The sequence below is a fragment of the Lepisosteus oculatus genome, chromosome 29 (assembly GCF_040954835.1).
Source record: "Lepisosteus oculatus isolate fLepOcu1 chromosome 29, fLepOcu1.hap2, whole genome shotgun sequence".
Taxonomy (NCBI): Eukaryota; Metazoa; Chordata; class Actinopteri; order Semionotiformes; family Lepisosteidae; genus Lepisosteus; species Lepisosteus oculatus.
Genome location: NC_090724.1, coordinates 8,596,311 through 8,621,731, shown reverse-complemented (window position 1 = coordinate 8,621,731; position 25,421 = coordinate 8,596,311). Strand labels below are relative to the sequence as shown.

General features: G+C 53.4%; 3 protein-coding genes across 4 annotated transcripts; 1 reads left to right on the top strand and 2 right to left on the bottom strand.

Moving 5' to 3' along the window:
- Positions 1-764: 764 nt before the first annotated feature.
- On the bottom strand, positions 765-5,446 carry oaz1a (ornithine decarboxylase antizyme 1a). Its single transcript, XM_069186046.1, is given in 6 exon segments — positions 765-1,270; positions 1,360-1,445; positions 1,889-2,067; positions 2,239-2,325; positions 2,327-2,384; positions 5,257-5,446. Coding segments are annotated over 6 exon segments (657 nt in total). The 5' UTR covers positions 5,376-5,446; the 3' UTR covers positions 765-1,142.
- Positions 5,447-7,196: 1,750 nt separating this feature from the next.
- LOC102691507 (junctional sarcoplasmic reticulum protein 1) lies at positions 7,197-15,271 on the top strand. The gene is made up of 7 exons (XM_006640066.3): positions 7,197-7,283; positions 9,899-10,023; positions 10,258-10,286; positions 10,684-10,777; positions 11,161-11,283; positions 13,276-13,373; positions 14,647-15,271. The coding sequence occupies exons 2-7, from the start codon at positions 9,906-9,908 to the stop codon at positions 15,184-15,186; spliced, it is 1,002 nt and encodes a 333-aa protein (XP_006640129.2). The 5' UTR covers positions 7,197-7,283; positions 9,899-9,905; the 3' UTR covers positions 15,187-15,271.
- On the bottom strand, positions 11,680-23,368 carry amh (anti-Mullerian hormone). Of its 2 annotated transcripts, none has more exons than XM_069186075.1 (8): positions 23,087-23,368; positions 20,585-20,935; positions 19,607-19,797; positions 19,347-19,458; positions 18,849-19,002; positions 17,744-18,216; positions 16,392-16,816; positions 11,680-12,499 (listed from the first exon to the last, which is right to left on the bottom strand). In XM_069186075.1, the coding sequence occupies exons 1-7, from the start codon at positions 23,205-23,207 to the stop codon at positions 16,395-16,397; spliced, it is 1,824 nt and encodes a 607-aa protein (XP_069042176.1). In that variant the 5' UTR covers positions 23,208-23,368; the 3' UTR covers positions 11,680-12,499; positions 16,392-16,394. The 2 variants fall into 2 exon arrangements, with proteins under 2 accessions (XP_069042176.1, XP_069042174.1); XM_069186073.1 differs by having other exon boundaries at positions 19,335-19,458; positions 23,087-23,367.
- Between the last annotated feature and the right edge of the window lie 2,053 nt (positions 23,369-25,421).

Genomic DNA, 25,421 nt, shown 5'->3' with positions numbered 1-25,421 from the left:
TTTTAGAGGGGAAGTCCACATGTTTCGTGTGCAGTTTTAAGATGTTCTATATTCCCCCCTTCTCAGGAGAGAATGCAAAAGTACAAAAAATAATCATGCTCCCATTCCTTGTGGTAACGGCACATTTTCAGTCTCTGCTTCGTCTCCACTCAAACACTGCAACTATCAAATAGGCAGTCAAACTTTCAAGCTTCTGGTGAATTTGTCACAGCCGGTCTGTTTCACTCCACTATGCACTGTAGCGAATGTGGGGTTCATGCAGCAATTACCAAGAGACCGTTCATGGGGAGCACACACACAACACTATTTACAAAGCTCCTGTAGCCCCCCCAGTGTCAGCCAGCACTCAGGGAAGAGACTTTTACAACCCATTTGACAAGGGTTAAACTCACAAGGGCAGTAAAATGTATGACATCACATGCACAGATCTGAATAAATTAAGGCTATCAAAAAACAGTAAAAAGTCAAATAGCCCATTTAATTTTTATTTCTTGTGATCGATCGACTAGCAAGCACTAGTGCAATTGACTGGTTGGGCACCACTGACGGAGCCTTCATAGCCACCTAGCAAAAAAAGAAACCTCCAATCCATTACTTAATTGCATGAAAATTTACAGCTGGCTAATAAAGCTTACTAAAATGACTACAGAGAACTCAGGACAGTGAAAACCTATACCATAAAAAAGCCAGCAATAATTGTGAACAGATTTGGGGCTTAATTTGGAAAACACCACACATTTTCAGGAAGACTCAAAAACACCGAACACAATAAGGTGAGCAGTTTATTTTTGCACACTGTTATAACATGCAGACCTGAATCCAGAAAAAAAAAATCAATTTTCCCCGATTCATCCACCAAAACAAACCAAGCAGGCCCGCATTCACAGATTCAAAGCCACAAAAAATATCAAAAACACGAAAACCCCCAATGTGCAAGAATTGGGGCTCCTGCGCAAGGCGCCTGGGCCCGGATCCGAACAAGGGGAACACTACTCAGGGGGCGATCTGAACATAAATATTACATCTTCGAGATGAACAGCAGGTCCAGCGGGGGACAGGATTACTGGGGCAGCTAACGGGGGAGATAAAAACAGAACAGCTCAGAGAAGGGAGGGTTGGGGGGGATGGGGGGGGCGTCCACATTAATCGTCGTCGGAGTCTCTCTCAATGGCGTAGACCATGAAGAAGGCATCAGGCCTGGGGGGGACGAGGGGGTGGCCGGGTCTCACAATCTCAAAGCCCAGGAAACTGAAGGTGCGCAGCAACAGAGCTGGGGGTGGAAAGAGAGAGTGAGTGAAGGAGAGAGCGAGGAAAAAGCAGCAATGACCCAAGAGGAGGAGGAGGAGGGTGAGGGCATACCTCTGTCATCGCGGTTCTTGTGGAAGCAGATGAAGACGTGATCGACCTTCAGCTGCTCCTCTGCAAACTCCAGCAGCAGGGCAAAGCTGAGAGAGAGAGAGAACAGTCACCTACTTCAGCTCCCAGCCCGGTCTTGCACAGAGAAGACAAGGGGACCCTATGCGAGAACTCGATTCTCGAAGGCATTCACACAGTCCACCCGGGATTTCTCCTACACGAACCAGAGGGCACTTCACACAAAGGGTGGTGGGAGTGTGGAACGAGCTGCCTAGCCAGTTAAAGCCAAGCCCCTGGTCGCTTTCCAGAAACAGTGGGCTGGGATACTGGACTCAAGTACTGCGCAGGCTGTCCTCTTCTCCTTTCCAGCTGCTCTCATGGGCGCTTTACCACGAGGCAGATGGACAGCGGAGTTCGCCGTCTCGTCGACGGACACGGGAGGTGGGGTTACCCAATACAATAAAACCCAAGACCGCACCCCCCCCCAGGCCCCAGTAGAGCTACACCCCCACGCCCTACTGCCCCAGCTCACCTGTCCTTGCTGCCCTCGGGCAGGGTGCCGGGGGGGATCTCGACGTACAGGCTGGCCCCACGCAGGGCCCCCCTCCAGGCACAGTGGGGCCCCTCCGCCCGGCGCGGCTCGAACTGCAGGAACCGCACGCGCCCCGCCGCCGGGCACGGGGGCTCCTCGCGCACCAGCAGCCGAGCATCCTGTGCACCAAGAGAGGGAGGAGAGGGGAACTGAGAAGCCGCGGGGAGAGGGGCGCAAAAGCCAATGAAGCAGATACACACCATCCGGTAGTGTGACTGACCCCCCCCCCCCCACAACCCCCTGCTGACCTCCGACCCTGCAGGAGACAGACGCAGGCGCGGCCGACTTACCGAGTGGAATAATTTAGCTGAAAGATTGCGATCCCTCTGGTCATTCCCTCGCCCACCCGGGATCTTCAAGGATGGGAGAGGGACATCAGGAGCACCACCGAGGCCCCGGACACAGGTTACTACAGCAACGGGCACAACGCCGGGTACTGAGGGGGAGAGAGAGAGGGAGACAGACAGGGGTGTGAGCCGAGCCAGCCAGGTCATCGACCCACCACCCTTTACTGCCCTGCAAAGGCATTTACTGCACAGGGCAGTGAGGCCAAAGAACAGCAGGGAGGGACAGAAGCAGACTGCGATGTGGCAATAAAAAAAACCTTTAACCAGAGACTCACTATAAACCCACACGGCGCGCTGGTCACGTCCCCCTCACCCAGGGGAAGTCACGCGGAACAGGAGACCGCAGCAGCCGTGGAAGAAACACCCCCCTCCCCCCCATGGCGCTAAGGGCCGGCCAACTCAGAGAGGCAGACGCCTGCTCCCCCTTCTCCCTCCACCTGGGGCACCAGTGGGGGAGACACTTCTACCTCCCAATTGGACCCCCGGCACTGTCCCTCCAGACCAGACCTGCCATCGCACCCTGCTCCCCCACAGATGGGTCGCACTGAACGGCCAGGGCCCAGCAGTCGGAGGCGAGAGGCGAACGCCCGCACGAGCTCGTCTCCCGCCCCCCTGCGCGTGGACCAGTCAGCCACAGCGGGAGCGGAGACCTCCTGACCTCCCGGCTCCACTGCAGATCCGGCCCAGTCCTGCCTGGGGGGGGGGAGGGGGCAGGAGACGCCAGGCATGCAGGCCGAAACCACAGGGGGACAGGAAACTGTCACAGGCATCTCCAGCCGCTTCTTCAAATATTTGAACAACAAGGAGAAAATGCAGAACTAACAGAACATATATAGGCAGCAAATACGACCCTTTGTTACAGCCAAAAGGGTTCCATTTGGGTTGAGAATGAGGATTTCAACCCACACAGAGATTTCATCCTCTTATATTAAATATTAACTAAAGAGGTGACCCATGTTTTATGATCTGTTGTTTTCTAAACATCCAATGACACCGAATGGTCCTGCCCACCCCACCCCAACAAAACCAAGGACTTCAGCTCGTGTCCAGTGGAATATTCCAAGGTCACAGGTTTTTAAAACCCCAGACCTGGATCAGATCACCAACAGCATCACCAACACATCATCACCAAGACTCCATGGGAAAAACAGGAATCCCACGCTGCCGATGTCCGATTAAAACATTAGCCGGAAAAAAAAAAACGAATCGGGATTGGATTCTGGCCGCACAGCAAGAGCTGGCTTCCAGGAGCTGCTCCAGCATCCGCGGGTTTCGACACGTCCGCGGGGGCCGGCGGCGCGGCGGTGCAGGGAGGCAGATCACCGATGACCTGGGGCCCTGGTGGGGGCAGGGACTCGCCCTGACTGGAGAACTGCAGGAGCTGCTCTCGGCACACATTCCTAGTGCTGGGAATGAGTTTAGGACAAAATTGAGCATGGAGTCACTCACCGCACGCACAGTTACAGTGGTGCTGTACAGTACAGATGTACCCAGCTTGTCTACTGCAAAGCGGACTATTACACTGAGTAATACCACTTTAAGGAGAAAAGTGTGGGAAGACTGGACTGGACTGTTACTTGATTGGTCCATGTTCACCCGGGTGTGGAGACATTTAGTTGCCCAGTTATCTCCTGGACAAACGAGGGCCTCATTTTCCTTCCAGGAAGACCACATCTGTACAACACCCCCCGAGAGACCACACCACTTGACAGGTAGCTGGAAGGACCAGAAACAACCACTCCCCACTCAAAACCGTCAAACGAGGCCACACTTCATGCAGAAATGGCAATAACTGCGATCAACGGAGCAGTAGGGCAGTTTATCGCCATAAGTACACGGACATCGGAATTCCTAGTTGCGCGGATGCCTACACAGTAGACAACACCACACAAACTAGAGAACAGGAACAATATGAATATTCGGATACCGCTGAACCTGGGGTCTTGTACATCGGCTACTCCCTATTTAACACCCTCTCCGATCTCACAGCTGCAACATGGCCACACCGACGCGTTTGATAGCAGTCGAAAGCACGGAGCCGATGACGCAACCTGCGGGGCCGCGAGCGTAGGGGCTGACGTCACCAGCCTGTCAATCCGAGGGCCGCGGTACCTCGGGGCTTTAAAAAATCCCTTCACTCGATTACATAACCGAGGAGATCCGCGGATTGCGAGATGACCTGCCCTCGAAAAGGCTCACCCCTTTCTGCATCTGCGATCCCGACTTTATTTCACATGACGGGACCGCACACTGCAGACGGGTGCGCTCCGAGGCGGATCTTACAAAAAAAAGAAACACCTACACGAAAAAAAAAGCAAAATAACTTCGACTCCTGCCCGACAGCGAGCAGAGACCCGAGCACACGACGTCACACACCTCGGGGCAGAACACAGCTTAGGGAAAAGCTCATTAACATCAGGAGACATCAGAAATAAGTTCTAGAAAATTCACTGCCTTTGGGGACCTTATGCAAAATTATGTAAGGGCATATTATAAATTCGACTGCCATGAGGCGTGAATTAAAGCCGTATTTATGACGATCTTAACGAAGACCGAAAGCCACGTTAAAAAAAGGCGATTTAAAGAAATGAAAACGGGCGCGGAGGGTTCAGTTTTAGGGTCGAACAGCTTGGAAACGATGGTACAGGAGTCGAAGCGACCGAACACGGTTTTGAACCGCTTACATAACTGTAGAGCCGTACAGAAAAATAAAAAACACGCGACGCAATCTGTTTACGTTACATAACAGTAAAGTAGTCATTTTAGTTAGTAAAGTATTTAAATATTATATCCGTGAGCCACCGGCTAAAGGTTACAAAATAAGCACTTCGCTTCTAAAGTAGGCCACACGGCTCAACCACGGCCTAGCGTTAGGGGCCTAGCCTACCACCGACCTACCGCCACCGGTATCGCCAAATCATCCCCCCCGCCTGGAACCAAGCGCCTGCCCCTCGTCCTTACCTTTCGCTTTTGTTGATATTACTGGTCAATCGGATGACTGGCATTTTGGTTATATTTCCTTCTTTTTCTCTGACAAAACAGTGGCTATTCAGTATCGTCTGTAGGTTGGATTTAACCATCCGGCCTATGGCTGCACACACGCAGAACCGTCCCGTCTCCTCGCTACAGCAGAATGGTCTCCCAGACCGCTGGGCCGAAGCCTTTTAAATACGAGGGGTGTGGCCATGAGAGAAATGGGAGGGGTTAGAACTATCAGAGGCGGAACACAGGGAAGAGACCGGTGTGTTGGAAAACACGTAAATGGGCGTGACTAGTGCGGCCGGGGGGCGTGCCCATAGGTGACGACACACCAAATAGGCGGGGATAGAAATAAAAATTTTCCACTATGACCCGTTCGTTCTGCCGCCGGCGTGGGCAGGCGCGCTGCGTGCTTGCGTTTCCTGTTGCGTAAAATGCGGTCTGTAGTCTGTAGCAGTCTGTAGACACCACACGTATTTGACGTACAATGCTAATTAGACGCAGGCCTTCAGGTGAACGCATAGACCAAATAAAATAAAGTGTACAAATGTAGAGCAGGCTTACAAAATGACCTAATAAATACCGAAACACCCAAAATATCTGTTCTGAGGCAAAAATGGAAAGCCAGGGACAGACAGTAACATAAGATCACTTTACTGGCCATATACAATTTCTTGTATTACAAATTTGTCTTTTTGCATACCCCAATATGCTCTCCATAAGACATACAGACAGGGAGAGAAGCCATTTATACCGTACCCCTGGAGCAGCTGGGGTTAAGGGCCTTGCTCATGGGCCCAACAGAGTAGGATTCCTCTACCAGCTGCATGATTTGAACCAGCAACCCTCCAGCCACAGGCACAGATCCTGAGCGCCATTGCCAGCACACTACCCTTTTTTTAATAAGACAGACAGCATTAGGCTGCCTCACTAGATTTGTGAGGAAGGGGCACCAGATTTTCAGCCTTGCAGAGCCCCACAGGTGCCCCAGTCAATACTACCAGTGGGGGGCGCTCACAGCCCCACTCAGAGCTCTCCGCCCTGGGACACTGGCTGCAGGTGGGAAACAGAGTCTCTCCCTGGAAAAATTTCACATAGCCCCCACCTTTGAGAACACACAACATAGCACAGAAGAGCAACATGAGACAAATACACGCTTGGGAAATTACACTCAATTTTCATTTAGTTACTGTCCGGGATGCAGGAGTGATTGAACTGAACTTTTCTCTATTTCTCAGCCGAACAGCCAGTAAGAACACCCAGCATAGCCAGCAGCCCTGTCACCCTGCAGCTCCCAGCTGGCAGCCCACTGGAGCCCAGCAGGTGTGAGCCTGGCCAGTACCTGGAGGGGAGGCTCCTGGGAAAAACTAAGGCTGCTGCTGGAAGAGGTGTTAGTGGGGCCAGCAGGGGGCGCTCACCCTGCAGTCTGTGTGGAGCCTAATGCCCCAGTATAGTGACGGGGACACTGTACTGTAAAAAGGTGCTTTCCTTTGGATGAGAGGTCCTGACTCTCTATGGTCATTAAAAATCCCAGCATGTTCTTTGAAAAGAGTAGGGGTGTTACCCTGGTGTCCCAGCTGAATTCCCCCCTGGCCTTTACCCATCATGGCCTCCTAATAACCCTCATCTCTATACTGGCTTCATCCCTCTGCTCTCCTCCCCACTGAGAGCTGGTGTGTGGGGAGCGGACTGGCGCATCACCCAGGTGGGTGTGGAGGGGATCCCCATTACCCGTACAGCGCTGTCAGTGGAGTGCCCAGAAAAGCGCTGTATACTGTAAGTGTGAGGAATTATTCAGATTAGATGATCTCTCTGTGGGCGAGGTGTTTGCGAGCTGGGCTGGAGTGCTTTTGCTTTTCTTCCCCCCCCTCCCTGTGCTGGTGATCGCGGGGCACCTGCCCCTGTCTGTCAAGCGTGGAGTGGCCGGGGCAGGGGGGCGGGGAGTGGGGGGCGTGGGTCTGTGCGAGAGTCCTGCAGGGCAGGCGAAACCGAGCCGACACAGAGTGCAGGTAAGTCCCGGTGCGCTACGGGAACACGGGACAGCTCCTGCAGGTGGGTCTCAGGGCGCGTGTGGGCAGAGGCGTGGAGCGAACCAGCTCCGAAAGGCACCGTTTCCTGCTAAAGGTCTGTGCGATTCTTTCTGTCGGCCTCTCCTGCTCCCTCTCTCACCCCTGTCCCGCGTCCAGCTCTATTTTTGGAGCTGCTATAATATTAGTCAGCAGCCTAGATGCTGGACACTGTGTCTTGTCAGGTCTACAAAGCAGGCCTGAATGAAAGAAGATTTAATGAGCAAAACCAGCTGCTGGTTTATTTATTTCATGTGTGTTGAGTCATATTTTTTCAATCCGCTGTTTTAATTACTAATAACAATTACTGCACTGGTTGTGTATGGCTCCTCAGTGATTTGATTATCAAGTCCTCTTTGTAATGTACTAGTTCAGATGTGATTTGTTCATATCTGAAGTCATATCTGAGTTTTTTTGAGTTGTTGAAATCAGAGTTTGTCAGAGTTTGACCAGAGAGGGACAGCAGTGTCTCTAGCAGTGTCTCCAGTCCAGTCAGGAGTGTCTCAGTGTGTGAATTCAGAGGCAGTGTGAGAGGAGAGGGACAGCAGTGTCTCCGGTCCAGTCAGGAGTGTCTCAGTGTGTGAATTCAGGGGCAGTGTGAGAGGAGAGGGACAGCAGTGTCTCCGGTCCAGTCAGGAGTGTCTCAGTGTGTGAATTCAGGGGCAGTGTGAGAGGAGAGGGACAGCAGTGTCTCCGGTCCAGTCAGGAGTGTCTCAGTGTGTGAATTCAGGGGCAGTGTGAGAGGAGAGGGACAGCAGTGTCTCCGGTCCAGTCAGGAGTGTCTCAGTGTGTGAATTCAGGGGGAGTGTGAGAGGAGAGGGACAGCAGTGTCTCCGGTCCAGTCAGGAGTGTCTCAGTGTGTGAATTCAGGGGCAGTGTGAGAGGAGAGGGACAGCAGTGTCTCCGGTCCAGTCAGGAGTGTCTCAGTGTGTGAATTCAGGGGCAGTGTGAGAGGAGAGGGACAGCAGTGTCTCCGGTCCAGTCAGGAGTGTCTCAGTGTGTGAATTCAGGGGTAGTGTGAGAGGAGAGGGACAGCAGTGTCTCTGGACGGTGTGGTGGCTCTGTGGCTAAGGCTCTGCAACTGTGGCTGGAAGGTTGCCAGTTCAAATCCTGTAGCCAGCAGAGGAATCCTACTCTGTTGGGCCCCTGAGCAAGGCCCTTAACCCCAGCTGCTCCAGGGGCGCTGTATAAATGGCTGACCCTGCGCTCTGACCCCCAGCTTCTCTCCCTGTCTGTGTTTTCTCATGGAGAGCAAGCTGGCGTCTGCAAAAAGACAAATTCCTAATGCAAGAAACTGTATATGGCCAATAAAGTGATCTCTTATAAGGTGTGTGAAGGAGGAGTGTGAGAGGAGAGGGTCCAAAGTGTCTTTGCAGTTGTGATTGTACAAGGGTTGTGACTGCTCCACCCGAGAGCACAAAGTACTCCAGATGGTGGTGAAACACTGCTGGCTGCGCACTACCGAACATGGAACATGTCTCCTCTGTCTCCTCTGCCTCGAGAAGGCCAGGTCTATCCTCAGGGACCCCAGTCACCCAAACCACAACCTGTTCTCTCTACTACCATCCAGAAAACGAAACCAAAGTATACAGACCAAGACCACCAGGTTTCCCCCAGGCAATAAGACTGCTAAACAGCCAACCACAGCAGACACCTGCAGTTACCCAAACAGCCGCTGGCGAATAGGCTACCTACTTGAACTGGCAGGGTGCACCGGCACCCTCCTGTCACTATGCACTCTCAGGACACATGAACAGCGCTAAATACCCCCTATCCTTGAGTTACTTTGGCACAATAATAATAATAATAATAATAATAATAATAATTGCTTACACTTATATAGCGCTTTTCTGGACAATCCACTCAAAGCACTTTACAGGTAATGGGGATCCCCTCCACCACCACCAGTGTGCAGCCCCACCTGGATGATGCGACGGCAGCCATAGTGCGCCAGAACGCTCCCCACACATCAGCTCTCAGTGGGGAGGAGAGCAGAGTAATGTAGCCGATTCATAGAGGGGGATTATTAGGAGGCCATGATTGGTAAGGGCCAATGGGAAATTTGGCCAGGACGCCAGGGTTACACCCCTACTCTTTTCAAGAAACGCCCTGGGATTTTTAATGACAACAGAGAGTCAGGACCTCGGTTTCACGTCTCATCCGAAGGATGGCGCCTGTTTACAGTATAGTGTCCCCGTCACTATATTGGGGCTTTAGGACCCAAGTGGGCCGCAGGGTGAGCGCCCCCTGCTGGCCCCACTAACACCTCTTCCAGCAGCAACCTTAGTTTTTCCCAGGAGGTCTCCCACAATCTGTAACTGTATTGTAAATAGCAATTGTATTATTTATTGTAACCTAATCCCTATAAACGTCTCTCCTTCTACTCTTCTATCTTTCTTAACGAGATCACGGATAAAGCATTTCATTGCCGACAACACCACTGTATGCTGTTCTGCTCGTGCCTGGATACATAAACCTTGATTGATTGATTGATTGACTTGAAGGTGAGGTTAAATCTGACTTCCTCATTTCTCACCCTGGCCCTCCCTCTCCCCCAGCTCCGCGATGGAGGAGAGCGCCTTCGAGACCTTCGAGGGGGATATAGTTCCCGAGGAGCTCATGGAGGAGCTGCTGGTCCCAGAGGAGCCCTCGTCCCAGACCAGCCAGCCACCTCCCAGCGAAGGTGCTGCAGCCCCCTGTAACCTGCCCACAGCCTGGGAGAGTCACGCAGGCTCCCCCTGAGGTGTCTGTGTGTAGGTGGGGAGGGGGGTGCTGTTTGTGTGTGCTATTTGTGTGTGTGGGGGGGAGGGGAGGGGTCCTTGGACACTCTCCCCTGAGCACTCAGCTCACAGCAGGAAGAATTTGGATGAGAGTCTAACTCTGCATTGAAAATCGTCACTTTTTTGTTTTTCTGCAGGTGCCCCAACTTTACAGAAAAGCAAAGAGGTAAAAGTCTTCTCTTTTTCCTGCTTGCCGTGCATGTGAAGAGCCTCCAGGCTCCTTGATCTCAGACCCTGATTAGCGCAGATCCTGCTGCTGTCTTGGAGGAGTCGGGCACTGTGTGTGTCTTGGATTCCAGCTGGTCTGGGTCTGCTGGGCTACCCTCAGTGTGCACAGACCCGTCTCTTAGAGTCTCCCTCATCAGACCCGGACAGGACTCCAGCAGCGATCCTTGACCTTTCCCCCAGGGACCTCTACCACAGTGCTCAGTGGCCTATCAGCCAGAGTCCTTGAGAATTATCACACCCCAAAGCGCCTTTAGGAGTTTCCTATGGGAACCCCCTTCTGTGGGTTGGCAGATCTGGGATTTTTACGGCTCTGTCTCTCACTCCCCCCCCTCCAGGAGGAGGTGGAGGAGTTTGTGGAAGCCATGGAGAGCAAGCCTGCCCCCAAGCCAGCCCCCAAGCCAGCCCCACCCAGGGAAAGGCCACACCCAGGTACCTCCTCTGCCTGCATATCTGATTTCCAGACAGAAATACATGCAAAACTGTAATGATAAATCACAGTTCTCATTTGGACCTGTGCCCCCCTCAGCATTATGAAACAGCAGGAGCTAATTAATATTCATCCCCACTCTTAAAATATACTGTCATAACCCTGAAAACCGTTCCTTGGAAGATACTGTATCTGCTGTCTCTCTTTAGCTACCTCTCAGTCTTGCTCCTTCTCTTTCTCTGACTTCTAGCACAGCTATAGTTCGCTCTATCCTCAGTGTAGGTACCAAGTCTGCAAGACGCTCTTGTTCCTCGTCTCCACCCTTTTTCTCCCAGTTGTTGGAATCACATGTCTCTCTCCACTTGCCCGTGTCTGTGTGTGTCAGTGCGGCGCGCAGCTTCAACGGGCGGCCAGCAGGAGGCGCCGTGGGGAGGGGTCACGCTGAACCGCTGCCTGCTGGTGGCCGTCGTCGTGGTGCTCATCACCTCCGGCCTCCAGAGCCTGCAGGGTGAGGGCGGGGGGGGCGCCGCGTGGTCACACTTCCTGTCCAGTGAGCCCAGTGGCAGTATTTAAGACAACCAGTGCCTTAACTGGTCTGATAGCCCTGCCAATTATCAGATAAAATAAGGGGTCCTCAAGGTTTATAACATAAGGTTTCTTCAGTCAGCAGTTCCAAGCCCAGGTACTGGGGGAACGCTATCTGCTGGGTTTTATTCCAGCTGAGCGTCTCCACTGCTCATCGAAGCGATCTGCCTGCTTGTGCAGACTTTCGGGTTTCTATGCAAAGTGCTTCTTCTGACGTGTAAAACCTTATCACACAAACATTTCTGCAGCCTCTCATTCTGCTGTTGCTGACTAAATGGCTCTTACAAGTTGATCTGTTGATGCAGAACAGACACGGGCAGCGATGTGAGGCTGTTTAATTTACTGTAACAATCAGACAGTGCAACATGCATAACAAACCAAGCAGAGTAATAGAATACATTTGCGAATCGATCGGTTGATATGAATAGTTGATTAGTCACCCAGGGATTACAAAGATAAGCGTTAGTAATGTCAGAGTTAAAATATATCGACTATAATGTATTGCCCACCTCAGTCATTTGTGTCTCAAATAGTTAATCCCTTTTTTAATTCAATTTCTAATTGCAAAAAATGATAAATAAGCATTTACTATTGTGACCTACTTTATCAAATGTGTTTGGATTAATGGATGAACTCTCAAAAGTTATAACGTGAACATAGAGGTTTTATTCTTAAAGATCCGCCGGAGACGGGGTTGGGCTGTGTTGTCTGCGATCCAGTTTCTGCTTGCTCTGTGCTGGGAGGGTCCCGGGGCAGAGAGAGCGAGCTTTGCCTAGAGCTGCTAAGGACAGCTCTGCAAGGACGTTGGCGCCTTGCTGAACTTTGGCTTTTAAAACAGTCTGTACACTGCTGTGTGCCTGGGTCTGGCCACAGGTCAGATGGATGGGAGAAATGTGAATAATCCCAGCTGCAGCTTTTTACCGGATATGCTTAGATGTTCAGGATGGCGACAAAAAGAGTCCAACTGTCTTAATGTGATCAATGAGGCAAAAATAACAACTGGTTTTCACCACACACAAGATTTCTTCTGTTGCAGCGAGAATAGCTGGGGCTGAATTCCGATCTCTCCTGGAATGGCGTCTTTGGAGAAAGTTAAAGTCCTGCTTGCAGTCACGTGGCTGGGTCAGAGGCAGGAGTAGCTAGAGAGAGGAGAGAGGAGCCAGTGAGCTAACCAATGAAATGAGCTGGGTGTCTGCCTCTACAAAGCAGGAAGTCACAGTTGATGATTGGATAGGATGTTATCAAGTATAGTCCTGATGTCCACCTCGGTCCCTGATTGGTTGATGAATGGTGACCTTTGACCCCGTGTGTTGCATAACTGCCTAATAAACGGTGACCTTTGACCCTATGCCTTGCGCCCAGACTGAGAAGAACCATGCTTTACCATATTTAATTAGCGGGGTTTAAAATAAACCCAGCTTTACTATGTCCTTTTAGCTGCATTCCTCTGCTGTTAAACAGAGGCCTAAGCTGTTTCATCAAGACAGAATACTGTTATTAATAACACTTAATTCTAAGCATAATAACATGCTTTGCTAATACACACAGGTGGAAGTGATACAGTTTCAGACACACATAGAACGAGCATTCTGCTGATAACACTTCAGGCAGCCCACCTGAACAAGGGCAGTTCAGAAACTCAGAAACCTATATGGGATTGATAACAATTACAAAATCCCATCTGAACTTTTAAGAACTGAAAGCAAATGAACAAATATTCCCCAAGTAAGAAGTAGGCTGGAGTGAGACTGGTTTAGTTCTACCAATGTTAGCTCTGAACATGCTGGTGTTTTACAGACACATAGACAGTCTGCTTGATAGCAGCATGCACCACCAGAGTTGAAGAAGTCTGGGTCTGTGCTTGAGAGGCATCTACAGTAATCATATGTTTTAGACCCCTGTCCTGGTCTTACAGACGCCCTGGACATTTGGGAGGACGTCCCAGTGGAGACCAGGGAAAGGACGGTGCTGGTGCAGTCTGTCTGCCACAAGGAGGAGGACACACCAGACGTGGTACCTGTCTGTCTGAGTCTCTGTCTGCCTGACTACACCCCTCTCACAGACACAGCTGCCTGTACCCCCTCTCACAGACACACCCGAGAGCACCCCCTCTCACAGACACACCCGAGAGCACCCCCTCTCACAGACACACCCGAGAGCACCCCCTCTCACTGACACACCCGAGAGCACCCCCTCTCACAGACACACCCGAGAGCACCCCCTCTCACAGACACACCCGAGAGCACCCCCTCTCACAGACACACCCGAGAGCACCCCCTCTCACTGACACACCTGACTGCACCCCCTCTCACAGACACACCCGAGAGCACCCCCTCTCACAGACACACCCGAGAGCACCCCCTCTCACAGACACACCTGACTGCACCCCCTCTCACAGACACACCCGAGAGCACCCCCTCTCACAGACACACCCGAGAGAACCCCCTCTCACAGACACACCCGAGAGCACCCCCTCTCACAGACACAGCTGACTGCACCCCCTCTCACAGACACACCCGAGAGCACCCCCTCTCACAGACACACCCGAGAGCACCCCCTCTCACAGACACAGCTGCCTGTACCCCCTCTCACAGACACACCCGAGAGCACCCCCTCTCACAGACACACCCGAGAGCACCCCCTCTCACAGACACACCCGAGAGAACCCCCTCTCACGGACACCAGAGTGGATCCCTCAGCTGCTGGTATAGATCTGTGTTTCTGCAATAAGAAGAAACATCTGATCTAAGCTGCCACCTGTTCGAGAGTGCTTGTACATTCATAATAAACTGGCACTGGTTTTCAATCTACTTAAACTGTTGATTTTAATACCCAGATGGGCTGTCCTCAGCTATTGGCAAAGCCTTCTTTAGCCTCTCATAATCGCTTCTCTGGTGCTCAAATAGGCCCATGTTTGCATTCAATGGAGAGAGCATTAAGGCAGATATTCTCAATCTCCTTGAATCTCCCCATTTTCATTCCAGCTGATCTCTCCATTGCTTAACTGAACTAGAATCATTTCCTAAAAGATTACAGGATAACCTCAAATGGCGTAAGTAACTCAATCTTAAAGGTAACTCTTCCTAAACTGGGAATGAGGGAAGACGTTTAAACTGCACACTTAATGACTTTAATTAAGTAATATCGAGTAGTTGGCTGCAGTGAAGAAAAAAAGGATTTTTGTGCAGCCACTCGTGGGAACCTCTGCCTCCGCCATTCGAGTGGCCCTGTGGGTCTGTGCAGGCCGGACTCAAGCCTGGGCGTTTCCTGTCTCTCCCCTCCGCAGCCCGAGACCTCTCTCTGGAACCACGTGTCCTGGTGGAACTGGGTGGCAGAAGAGGAAGAGGCAGAGAGACCGGAGGCCGAAGGCCAAAGAGAGGCAGCCGGGGGAGGCCGGAGGGCCGAGGCGAGGAGGCGGCGGCGGAAGGAGAGGGCCGACGAGGCCGGGGAGGGGGCAGGGAGGGGGGGTCGCATCCGGCACAGGGGGCCAGTGGGGAAGGGCCTGCTGAAGGGCAGGGAGGAGGAGAGGGGGAAAGGGAAGGGGGAGAAGGAGGAGAGGAGGGGGCAGGGGGAGAAGCAGAGGGGGAAAGGGAGGGGGGAGAAGGAGGAGAGGAGGAAGAGGAGGGGGGGCAGGGAGGAGAGGGGACAGGAGGCGAAGGAGAGGAGGAAGGAGGGGAAACCAGGCCGAGAGAGCGGGCGCGCCCCCGCCGGCGCTGGAGAGAAGAGGCAGGGGGTGAGGGAGCACCGCCACACGCTGTACGGGGAGAAATTCACCCGCAAGAGGAGGGGGGAGCGCGCACCCGGGGCGCCCAGGAGGAGCGGGTGAGGGCCCGGGGAGAGGGAGGCCCCCCATTGCAGGGGGCGGCGGCGGGAGACTCCCTGGGGAGGCAGGCGGAGTGTAGGACCCCCCCCCCCCCTTCCACACTTCATTATTTAGCTCACGGGCCGCGGCACAGCAGCTTTGTGCTTGACTGCGCTTTCACAGGGCGTCGCCCGGCAACAGGACGACCTCAGTGTGGGGCTTGGCCGCCCGTTAACGAGCAGACAGGTCGAACCCCCCCCCCCAACAAGGATCAACCCTCCCCTCGGACCCCATCCTGTCCTGCCCGCTCCCCTCTCCTCCCTCTCACCCCAACCCCCCACCCCCGGGTCCTTCGCTGCTGTCGCCCCCACCAACACGCTCCCCCATGCCCCTGCGCAACACACGGGCCGCAGACGAGGCGTACTGCTGTAATAGTGATTGTGAATACGAATTAGAAATAAAAATTCTTTTCAAATGCTGAGCTGAGCTGCTGAGCAGGTCATTTTCTCATTTTCTAAAGGCCCAGGCCTCCGTGCATGAAACACTGATCGGTGTTCCCAGTAAGTACTGCACAGAGTGAGCACTGGTATTAGAACTCGTGTCTAATGCAGGAGGACAGAGCTGGAGAGTAACAGCCAAGCTCTCCCACTGATCCACAATACCCCTCCTGGCCTTCCCCACTTTTCCCCACAAAACACACACACACCCCCGACACCAGGACAACCACACACACACACACACACACACCTGGCACCAGGCCAACCACACACACACCCCAGACACCAGGCCAAGAACACACACACCCCCCCGACACCAGGACAACCACCCACAAACACACCCCCCCGACACCAGGCCAACTACACACACACACACACACACACACACGACACCAGGACAACCACACACACACACCCCCCCGACACCAGGCCAACTACACACACACACACACCCCCGACACCAGGACAACCACACAAACACACACCCCTGACACCAGGACAGCTACACACACACACCCCAGGCACCAGGACAACCACCCACACACACACACGCACGCACGCACGCACGCACGCACGCACGCACGCACACACACACACACACCCGACACCAGGCCAACCACCCACACACACACACACACGCACGCACACACACACGCACACACGCACACACGCACACACACCCCTGACACCAGGCCAACCACACACGCACACACACTCCCTCCGCGCCCCCACCTGTCAGCGGCAGCCGCACTGCACAGCCGCCATCTCGGGCCTGGAGGAGACCAGGGTCTGGTGGTTGGAGATCTCCACCACCTGGCGCTCCTCGTAGCGGACAGGCACGCAGCAGGGTGGGCGCGCCAGGGGCAGGCCCTCCTCCTGCAGGCGGACCAGCAGCAGGGCGTGGTTGTTGGCCAGGCCGTCCTGGGGGAGCAGGGGGGCCCGGCAGGCCCCCTGGCAGTTGCCGATGGATATGGCGGAGGGGAAGGTGAGGCCTCTGAACATCCGCAGATCCACCTCCAGGGGGTGCAGCCTGCACCGCCCGTCCCCCTGGCTCTCCGAGCGCCGCTGCCTCTCTGCCTCCCCCTGCTGGTCCCAGAAGGTCAGGACGGTCCGCAGCGCCACCGCCAGCAGCAGCGCGCGGTACTGCCTCCCTGTGTCTGCAGGTGAGACAGGTCAGACTCGCACACCTACCCACAGCCTGCTCGGGCTGTTGTTGTCCGATCCCAGCGTCCCAGCTTATCTCCTCCTGCTGTATTCTGGGTTCAGGGAGGTGATCAGGTGCTCAGGTCCCCTGGAAACGGACCAGGCTGCTGCACACCGGGAGGACTGTGTTCTGCCCTGGGACCTGTGTGACTCTACACCTTCGCTGTTGTTCTTCTGCTTGGATCATCCCACTCCTACGTGCTGTATGTGGCCTCCTGCCACCCCCTTCCAAGTGCACAGGTGATTGCGATTACTCAAAAGAGTTACCAGGCAACCGATCGAGCTTAAACGTGAGGCTCGATAAGGATCAATGACATTTCTGGAACAAACTTCCAGCGGCTCTGTCACCCTGCAGCTCCCAGCTGGCGGCCCCACTGGAGCCCAGCAGGTGTGAGCCTGGCCAGTACCTGGAGGGGAGACTCCTGGGAAAGCTAAGGTTCCTGCTGGAAGAGGTGTGAGTGGGACCAGTAGGGGGCGCTCACCCAGTCTGTGTGGGTCCTAATGCCCCAGTATAGTGGCAGGGACACTATATTGTAGAGGGCACCCTCTCTTGGATGAGACATTAAACAGAGATCATTAAAGATCCCCGGGCATTTCCCGATAAGAGTAGGGAGTTACCCCAGTGTCTGGGCCAAATTTCCCCCCATCGGTCTGTACCGTGGCCTCCAAACTGTCCCCATGTAGGACTGGCTTGCACTTGCCCTGTGACTGACTGGCGTCCTGTCCAGGGTGTGCCCTGCCTTGCGCTCGTTGCTTGCCGGGTAGGCTCCGGCTTCACCGAGGCACTAGTCTAGCGAATAACATGACTTCCCAGGCAGGTGTGTCCGAGAGAATTTCCCACGTTCTAGTGTGCGGATGTGTGCGGACGGGCTGGCACTAACCTGGCGCTGCTGCGGCGCCCTCCCCTGGCAGCGCGCTGAGCGCCAGCAGCCCGGCCAGCCTCTCCCCGCCGCCCCGCGCCATCAGCCCCTCCCGCCGCCCGATCTCGGCCGCCGCGCCGTCCAGCCGCGCCCGCAGGCTGGCCAGGAGGGCGGGCGGCAGCGCCAGCCGGCCCCGGTGGCCGCGCAGGGCGGCGGGGCTGCTGGGGAAGCGGAACAGCGCGGGGCTGGGGGAGTGCAGCAGGGCGCGCAGCAGCTCCTGGCTGGTGGAGGTGCCCAGGGGGGCGCGGGGCGGAGACCGCAGGCCATCCAGCGCGGAGGAGCGGGTCCCCGGGGGCCCCCCGGGGCTGGGCTCGGGCGCGGACACGCGGCTCGAGGGCAGGGCCTCCCTCAGGAAGTCCTGCAGCTGGTTCAGGAAGAGGAACGTGTCCGAGTCCCCGGCTGGCCCTGGGGCGGGGCTCGGCTCAGGCCGCGCTCTGGAAGGACAGGACGACTCAACAACAGCACAGGGCAGCAGAATCATGAATGAGATCGCCCGCTGTCTGTCACGCCTGCCTCTACGCGAAGTCTGTAACATTATTATTAGCTAATTGAACCGCTAACAGGGCAGCACAGGGGAGCAGGGGTTAGCGTTGCTGCCTTGCAGTGCTGGGGCCCTGGGTTCAATTCTGGATGTGGGGTGGAGTTTGCATGTTCTCCCTGAGTTTGTGTGGGCTTCCTCTGCGTGCTCTGGTTTCCTCCCACAGTCCACAGACATGCTGGTGGGTTAACTGGCCCTGGTGTGAGTGTGTCTGTCTGTGATGGACTGGCGTCCTGTCCAGGGTGTACCCCGCCTTGTGCCTTGTTGCTTGTCTGGAGAGGGTCCAGCTCCCCCGTGTCCCTGAACCGGGAAAGTGATGAGAAAATGGATATACAGGAACTATTAACATTAGTAATATGCTTCATCAGGCAATATCTCACAGTGGCTGTGCAATTTAAAGCCCAACTCCTTGAACACTTTGGCTGAATTCCTGCGCTCTGTGAGAAACGTCTCTCACACCATGGCATACAGGTGTGGCGTGTGGCTCAGAAAAGCACCTGTCACAGCGTGGCAGACAGGAGGACACACCTGTTGTTCCCAGTGAGAGATTCGGGGCTCTCTGCAACAGTTTCCCCCTGTCCCACTGGAGGCAGCAGCAGAAGCACAGGGTTCTGGGTGGTGTTGCGTTCTTTATCTTCCCCTAAGAGGAACCCCTGCAGTTCTGACAGAGAAAGAGCTGGGCCTGGGAAGGGGAAGGAATTCAAAGTAACACAACTATTGTACAAAGTTTAAAAGACGCTGTTTTCTGAAGCTGTGTTGGGGGGAGGGGAGGGATAAAGACAGAAAAAGGGGTTCCCCAAAAGGCTCTGTCAGTTCAGACATTCTCTGTATCTCTGATGTGTCACCAGCTGACTGCAGCAAGGAATATCTATCTCTCCGTTCTCCAGGACATGAAGACATACGGTGATTCCAGATTGGGTTAGTGTATAATAACGAACTACGGGAGGGTAATTTAAAATGTTTTCAAAAAATGTTAAAAGGTGACAAAGCAGAAGCCGTCTCATAAAGAAGTACCTTTGCCATCACCTGCACGGTGCGTCTCTATGGTGACCTGGAACACCAGGTGCCCGTGGGCGTGGCCTGCTGCCTGCCCTCCAATCAGAGCGACGAATTGTGTGTCCACGGAAACGCACACAGTCTGCAAAGAGATGCGATTGGAGGAGCGGCAAGAAAGTGAAAAACCGCCCGCCCCAAACATCACAGAGTCTGGGCAGGAAATTCCAGCGACCTAATTAGTACATCCTCCAGTATATATTATTATATTACATATTATATTGGAGTCTCACCTGCGTGTGCGGATGGAGGGTGTGCGCTGTGAAAGAGACCCGCAGCGCCTCCCCCTCGCTCACAGGGGGGCCCCGGGGGGAGAAGAGCAGCAGGGGCATGGTCTGGGGCAGCAGAGGGCGCTGTGGGGGCGGCAGTGTGAAGTGCAGGGTGAGTCTGCCCCTGCCCCTCTCCTCCAGCTCCTCCCAGCGTGCTGAGAGGCGAGAACAGCGCACAGTCAGACACGAACCGCGGCAGGGACAGGGTGTCTTTCAGCATGCCGCTTCAAGTGGGGCTCGGACACACGGCTAATCAAGTCTAATGACCTGCCCTAGCAGACTGGCCCTTGGCCAGAGAGCCTGAAGCCCAGCGGTCTCCAGCCCAGATCCCGGAGGGCCTGCTGTCTCCAGGTTTTTGTACCAACCTGCGAAGTCAACCTGCCAATGAACCTCATTATTTATTCAAATTAGACACAGGATTTTTCTCAACGTCTTTAAGAGTTGAGAACACAGGAAAACCGCTGCATTAAAGGCCCAGTCAGCTGTAAATCAGGCTAGAATCAGGCTGGGTAACTGAGAGTGCGGTTGGCACAGAAACCAGCAGGCCCTGCAGGAACAGAGCCAGAGACTCCTGCAGTGAGGGCAGAAACAGCACAACGCCTCCAAGCTGCCCTCATCTGGGCTGGTTCACCTCCCAGCAGGGTCTCTCAGACACTTGTGCCCGATGCTGTAGGCCAGGAGAACAGGCAGTGCTGACAAACAGCACAAGGAGCCATCAGCCCTGTTAAGACTGGTCCGCAGCTTGAAGACATGGAGGCTGCATCAGCTCTGATGGCTCCTGTGATGAATAAATTGCACGATCTCCTGCGTATCTGCAAAAACCCTGCTCCCTAATGATCTGAAATCCTGTGTGTCTACTGCTCTATTTTAGTGGCAAATGAGCTAACGGCAAGGCAGCGACAGGTGGGGTTGATCGTGACCGAAGAGTGGGCTTTACATCACCTTTCGTGGGGGACAGAGCTGGCAGCCCGTCTGCGTCTCTCCCTCGGGGTGCTGGGAGGGCAGCCAGCGCAGATACTGCTTTCAGCAGGCCACTGGAGGTGGCGCCCCCCGGTGGGCAGATCCCGAACTGCGCGGAGACCCTCTCCTCTTCGGCTCGACCTCCTTCGCCCCAGATCTGGCGAACCGCGCTGAGGAAGGGCTCCCTGCACCCCGCTGTGCCAGGACAGCGCCCCAGGCCCGGCACAGAGGGGGCCTCTGTGGCCTCTACGGGCAGGACAGAGAGAGGGTCCCCCACCTCTGACTCCCGATCTGTGGTTGTCACTGCCTCCTCTCTCACAGCCCTGCTGCCTCCTGCAGATCAACAACACAAGTAGAAAATGCTGGACTTTTAACACAATTAACACAATTAACACAGCTTTCTCTCTCCTTGCTTTACACAACCCATGCAATTTTCTTAAATGATACAGCTTTTTTCCAACCCATGAATTCTATTTTTAAGGTATCACCGTAGATGTGGGCTGGTGGAAAATATTATTCATTACAAGATGAATCCCTCAATTTTCAGCATCTCCTTTGTCTGGAGAGGGTCCTGGTGAGTCTTACTCAGGCGACACAAAGTACAAGGCTGGACAGGACTCCTGCCTACAGCAGTGTCCTTTGCAGATACCTGTTAACCCGAGAGGAAAGTGGGGTATCCAGAGAAGAACGACACGCCCTAGGGGAAGAACTTTCAGACTCCCCACAGACAGACCCAAATCTGAACCCACTGAGGTGACAGCGCCACCCACTGTGCCCACGAGCTGCCCTCAAACATGCCCCTGTCTGTGTGGAGTCTGCATGTTCCCCCTCCTGTGTTTGGAAGGGTTTAACCTGGAGACTCCTGTCTCCCAGTGTGTTGACTGGCTCAGCTGGTCTACATTGTTTCATGTAACAAAAACAGCCACTTCCAAAGAACACTGCAGGAGACATACACCAGGTGTCACTGAGGGTTTTATAGTCTGAGTCCAGCCTATGTTATTGCTACAGATGGGAGTTTAAGAGTCTGCATTCCCCTTACGGTCCAGGGGCTATTCCTGATGATGTTATCCCATCGTCCAACTATTCAATTCAAGCTTTATTGTCCCCTGGGGAAAATTTGTCTTACGGCACAGTCAAACACAACACACATCCTCAAAAGGTAAGAGAATACAGTAGTGTTACAGGAGAAAAGAAACAAGAGACAAGGTAGTGACTCTGCACCATTGAAGAGTGTGATTGCAGTGGGGATGAAAGATTTCCTGAGTCTGTGGGTTTTACACCTGGGGACACAGAGGCGTCTCCCAGATGGGAGAAGTGTGAATCCGCAATGGAGGGGGTGAGACACACTCCCTGATTTTGGCTTTCTTAGTCACCCTCTGTAAAGGATGCTAAAGTTGATTTGATTATTCCCAATTATTTTGACACTTATATTCACTGATGTACAGTACCAGCCTGTTACAATTACTGGTACTCATGTTGCCAAACCAACAAGTGAAGCAGCATGTTAAGACACTTTCAATGAATGATTTGTAGAAGAGTGTAAGAATAGTTTTATCCACCTTAAAGTAGCTGAGTTTTCTAAGAAAGAAGAGTCTCTGTTGGCCTTTTAATAGATAGTGTCACAACATTTGTCCCATTTTAGGTTTTTGTCCTGTTGACACCTCACTATTGCTGAGGTGTCACGTACTGCAGCAGGTGTCTGTTTAAAATTCCCTCAAGCCAGAGTCAGGTTTCTACACCCAACATCCAGCTTCCTGAGAAAGACCCAACGATCAAATCTGAACAACAGGGAATTTGCTAATTCAGTCAAAATATACAAATATGGTCGGAAAAGTGGATATCCTTCTTTCTCCAGGGGATAATCCCCTGCTACTGACATTCCACACTGCACATCAATCAATACATTTATCAATCAATCAATCATTGTGTGCCATGTCCGAAAACAAAGCGTCGAAGCTCTGCTTTCTGCAAACCTGGCAAGAACCACAGACATTCTGTACAGGTGTGCAACAACGAGGAAAATAACTGGACACACCCTCAGCGATAAATACAGTGATACCTTTCAGCCGCAAGAAAAGGAGACCAACTAAATGAGATGAGGATCTCAGGCTACAGGTGCAGAACAGCACTCATGAGTCCCGAGAAATTCCAGAAATAACCACACAGGCTCACAACTGGCCCCTGTCTTCACACCAGAAGTATTAGCCCTCTCCTGTCCAACTCTTGTGGCAACCAGCTTGGAGACAATTCAGTTAAACAGCACTTAATCAAGCAGCATTTAAAGAGCTGCTGTTGCTGGACCAGGTTTGGAAGGTGTGGGTTTTAAATGCCAGATGTTTAGGTCTTGCTGAGTGATCGGGCTTTTGTTACTGAACCAGAAATGAGCCGAGAGGGCAGCTGGCCTGAACCAGCACAGGTCCCGGGTTTGGAGACAGAGACTGCAGAACCCGCGGGCCCACCCCAGGGCAGGGGGCACGTACAGACCTGGCGTCGGGCGCGCTGGCTGGCGGTCGGGGTCCGGCAGGGCTGACCTGGCGGGGGCGCTGACCTCAGCACGGGGGGGCAGCAGCAGCAGCGACAGGCCGAGCAGAATCCCACCGATCATGGCTGCAGTGTCCACTCTTCACCCTGGGGAGTAAAACCAGGCTTCTGGCAGAGACGGAGAGAGGACGGGGGCTTTATACACGTCTCCCTCACACACAGCTCCGGCAGACGGGGCTGGAAAAGCAGGCCAGTCTGTGGCCTTGGGGGAAATGAAAGATACTGTATATCATTATCTCGTGTTATTATAGGCAGAGGGAGGATTCCCACAGATGTGCTGCCAAGGTGACCAGGGGCACTAACGGGGGTGGTGCCCGCGCGGCCAGACAGGAACATTCCAGTCCTGATAACAGCAGGAGGATCTGTCCCTCTCGGGTGCAGACATTAGGGGCCCCCGGAGCGAGACGGCCACACCTGCTCCCATCCTGTTGTTGACCGAGCTGAGATTCCAGTAGTCTGGGTTTCCATCATCTCATCCAAGCAGTTGGTTTCCACAAGAGCCCAGTGATGCACAATAATTCAGTTTAAAAAACAAAACAAAAAACATCTGGTATTTAAACACCAGGCCTTTCGAATCATCATCAAGCACAACCTGCTCTTTAAATGTCTGATTAATTGCCGTTTAACGGAATGATCTAATTAAGGAGTGGGTTTGCACAAGAGCTGAATCAGGCACGAGGATGGTCTGTGTTCCCTGCAGACCTCCAGAGCACCCTGGCACACTTGAAGACAGCCCCGTCTCCTTCATCCGGCTGCAGCGTCTGTCCGCTCCCTGTCCTGACTCCTATATCCCCGGAGAGCTGTGCTGGGCACAGGCGCCAGTCCAGTCGGAGATACTGCACATACTGGATGGGACACCAGTCCATCGCAGGCCCCATGCTCAGGGCAATGTAGGGTTTGGACAGCAAGGCTCTATGCTGTGGAAGGGAATTGGAGCACACTGACCAAACCCACAGGGGCCAGGCTCGAACCCTGAACGTCTGAATCGCCCATTTGCTCCACACATTGCATTCTCGCAGTTTTCCATCCATAATGGTTCATATGATTAATGGCAGCTGAGATGTACCTGTTGCCAACATCGTCTTCGTCAGATTTTCCCCATCACCATTAACAAACCACCCATGACCAGATTCTCCTGCAACGGGACAGTTCTTGTCCAGCATGGGAAGTGAGATTTTGGGGGGTATCCCCCCCTTTAAGGCTACTACACACCTAGGAAGATGTTGGAGCAGTGCAGCTACAGTCCCACGACCCCTCTGGCTGGCTGGCAGCTCGCTGAACTCCTCCTCTGATCACAGCATCACCCCCCAGTTCATGCTATACCCTCTCTAGCACCGCATGAGTGTGTTGGTCCCCTGGGCTGTCTCTTCCAGTACCTTTTGGGATCCTGAACACGTGATCAAATCTCCCCATCTCTATACTCTGTCCAGGCCTGAACGGACTCTGTTCTCTTCACCTGTTCACCAGCCTTCAATCCAAGTGATGTGCCTGGCCACGGGTTCTTGTATATGACTGTACATCAAGAGAAAAGGTTCTCTTTTCCATTATATAATTAATAATAATAATAATAATAATAATAATAATAATAATAATAATAATAATAATAATAATAATTGCTTACACTTATAGAGCACTTTTCTGGACATTCCACTCAAAGCACTTTACAGGTCATGGGGATCCCCTCCACCACCAGCAGTGTGTACCCCCACCTGGATGATGCACCAGTCCGCTCCCCACACACCAGCTCTCAGTGATGAAGCAGAGTGATGAAGCCAGTTCATAGAGGGGGATTATTAGGAGGCCATGATTGGTAAGGGCTAATTGGGAAATTTGGACAGGACCGGGGTAACACCCCTACTCTTTTTGAGAAACGCCCTGGGATTTTTAATGACCACAGAGTCAGGACCTCAGTTTTATGTCTCATCCGAAGGAAGGCACCTTTTTACAGTACAGTGTCCCCGTCACTATACTGGGGCATTAGGACCCACACAGACTGCAGGGTGAGCGCCCCCTACTGGCCCCACTAACATCTCTTCCAGCAGCAGCCTTAGTTTTTCCCAGGAGTCTCCCCTCCAGGTACTGGCCAGGCTCACACCTGCTGGGCTTCAGTGGGCGGCCAGTTGTGAGTTGCAGGGTGATATGGCTGCTGACATGTAAACTTCATTCACAATATGAATCCACAGTCCAGATGTTGAAAGTTCTTTTAAATCCATTTACTCGTGATTGCCGTTTTGACTGTGAGCTAGATTAATTCCCAGTATGTATTGGTCTTGTGGTA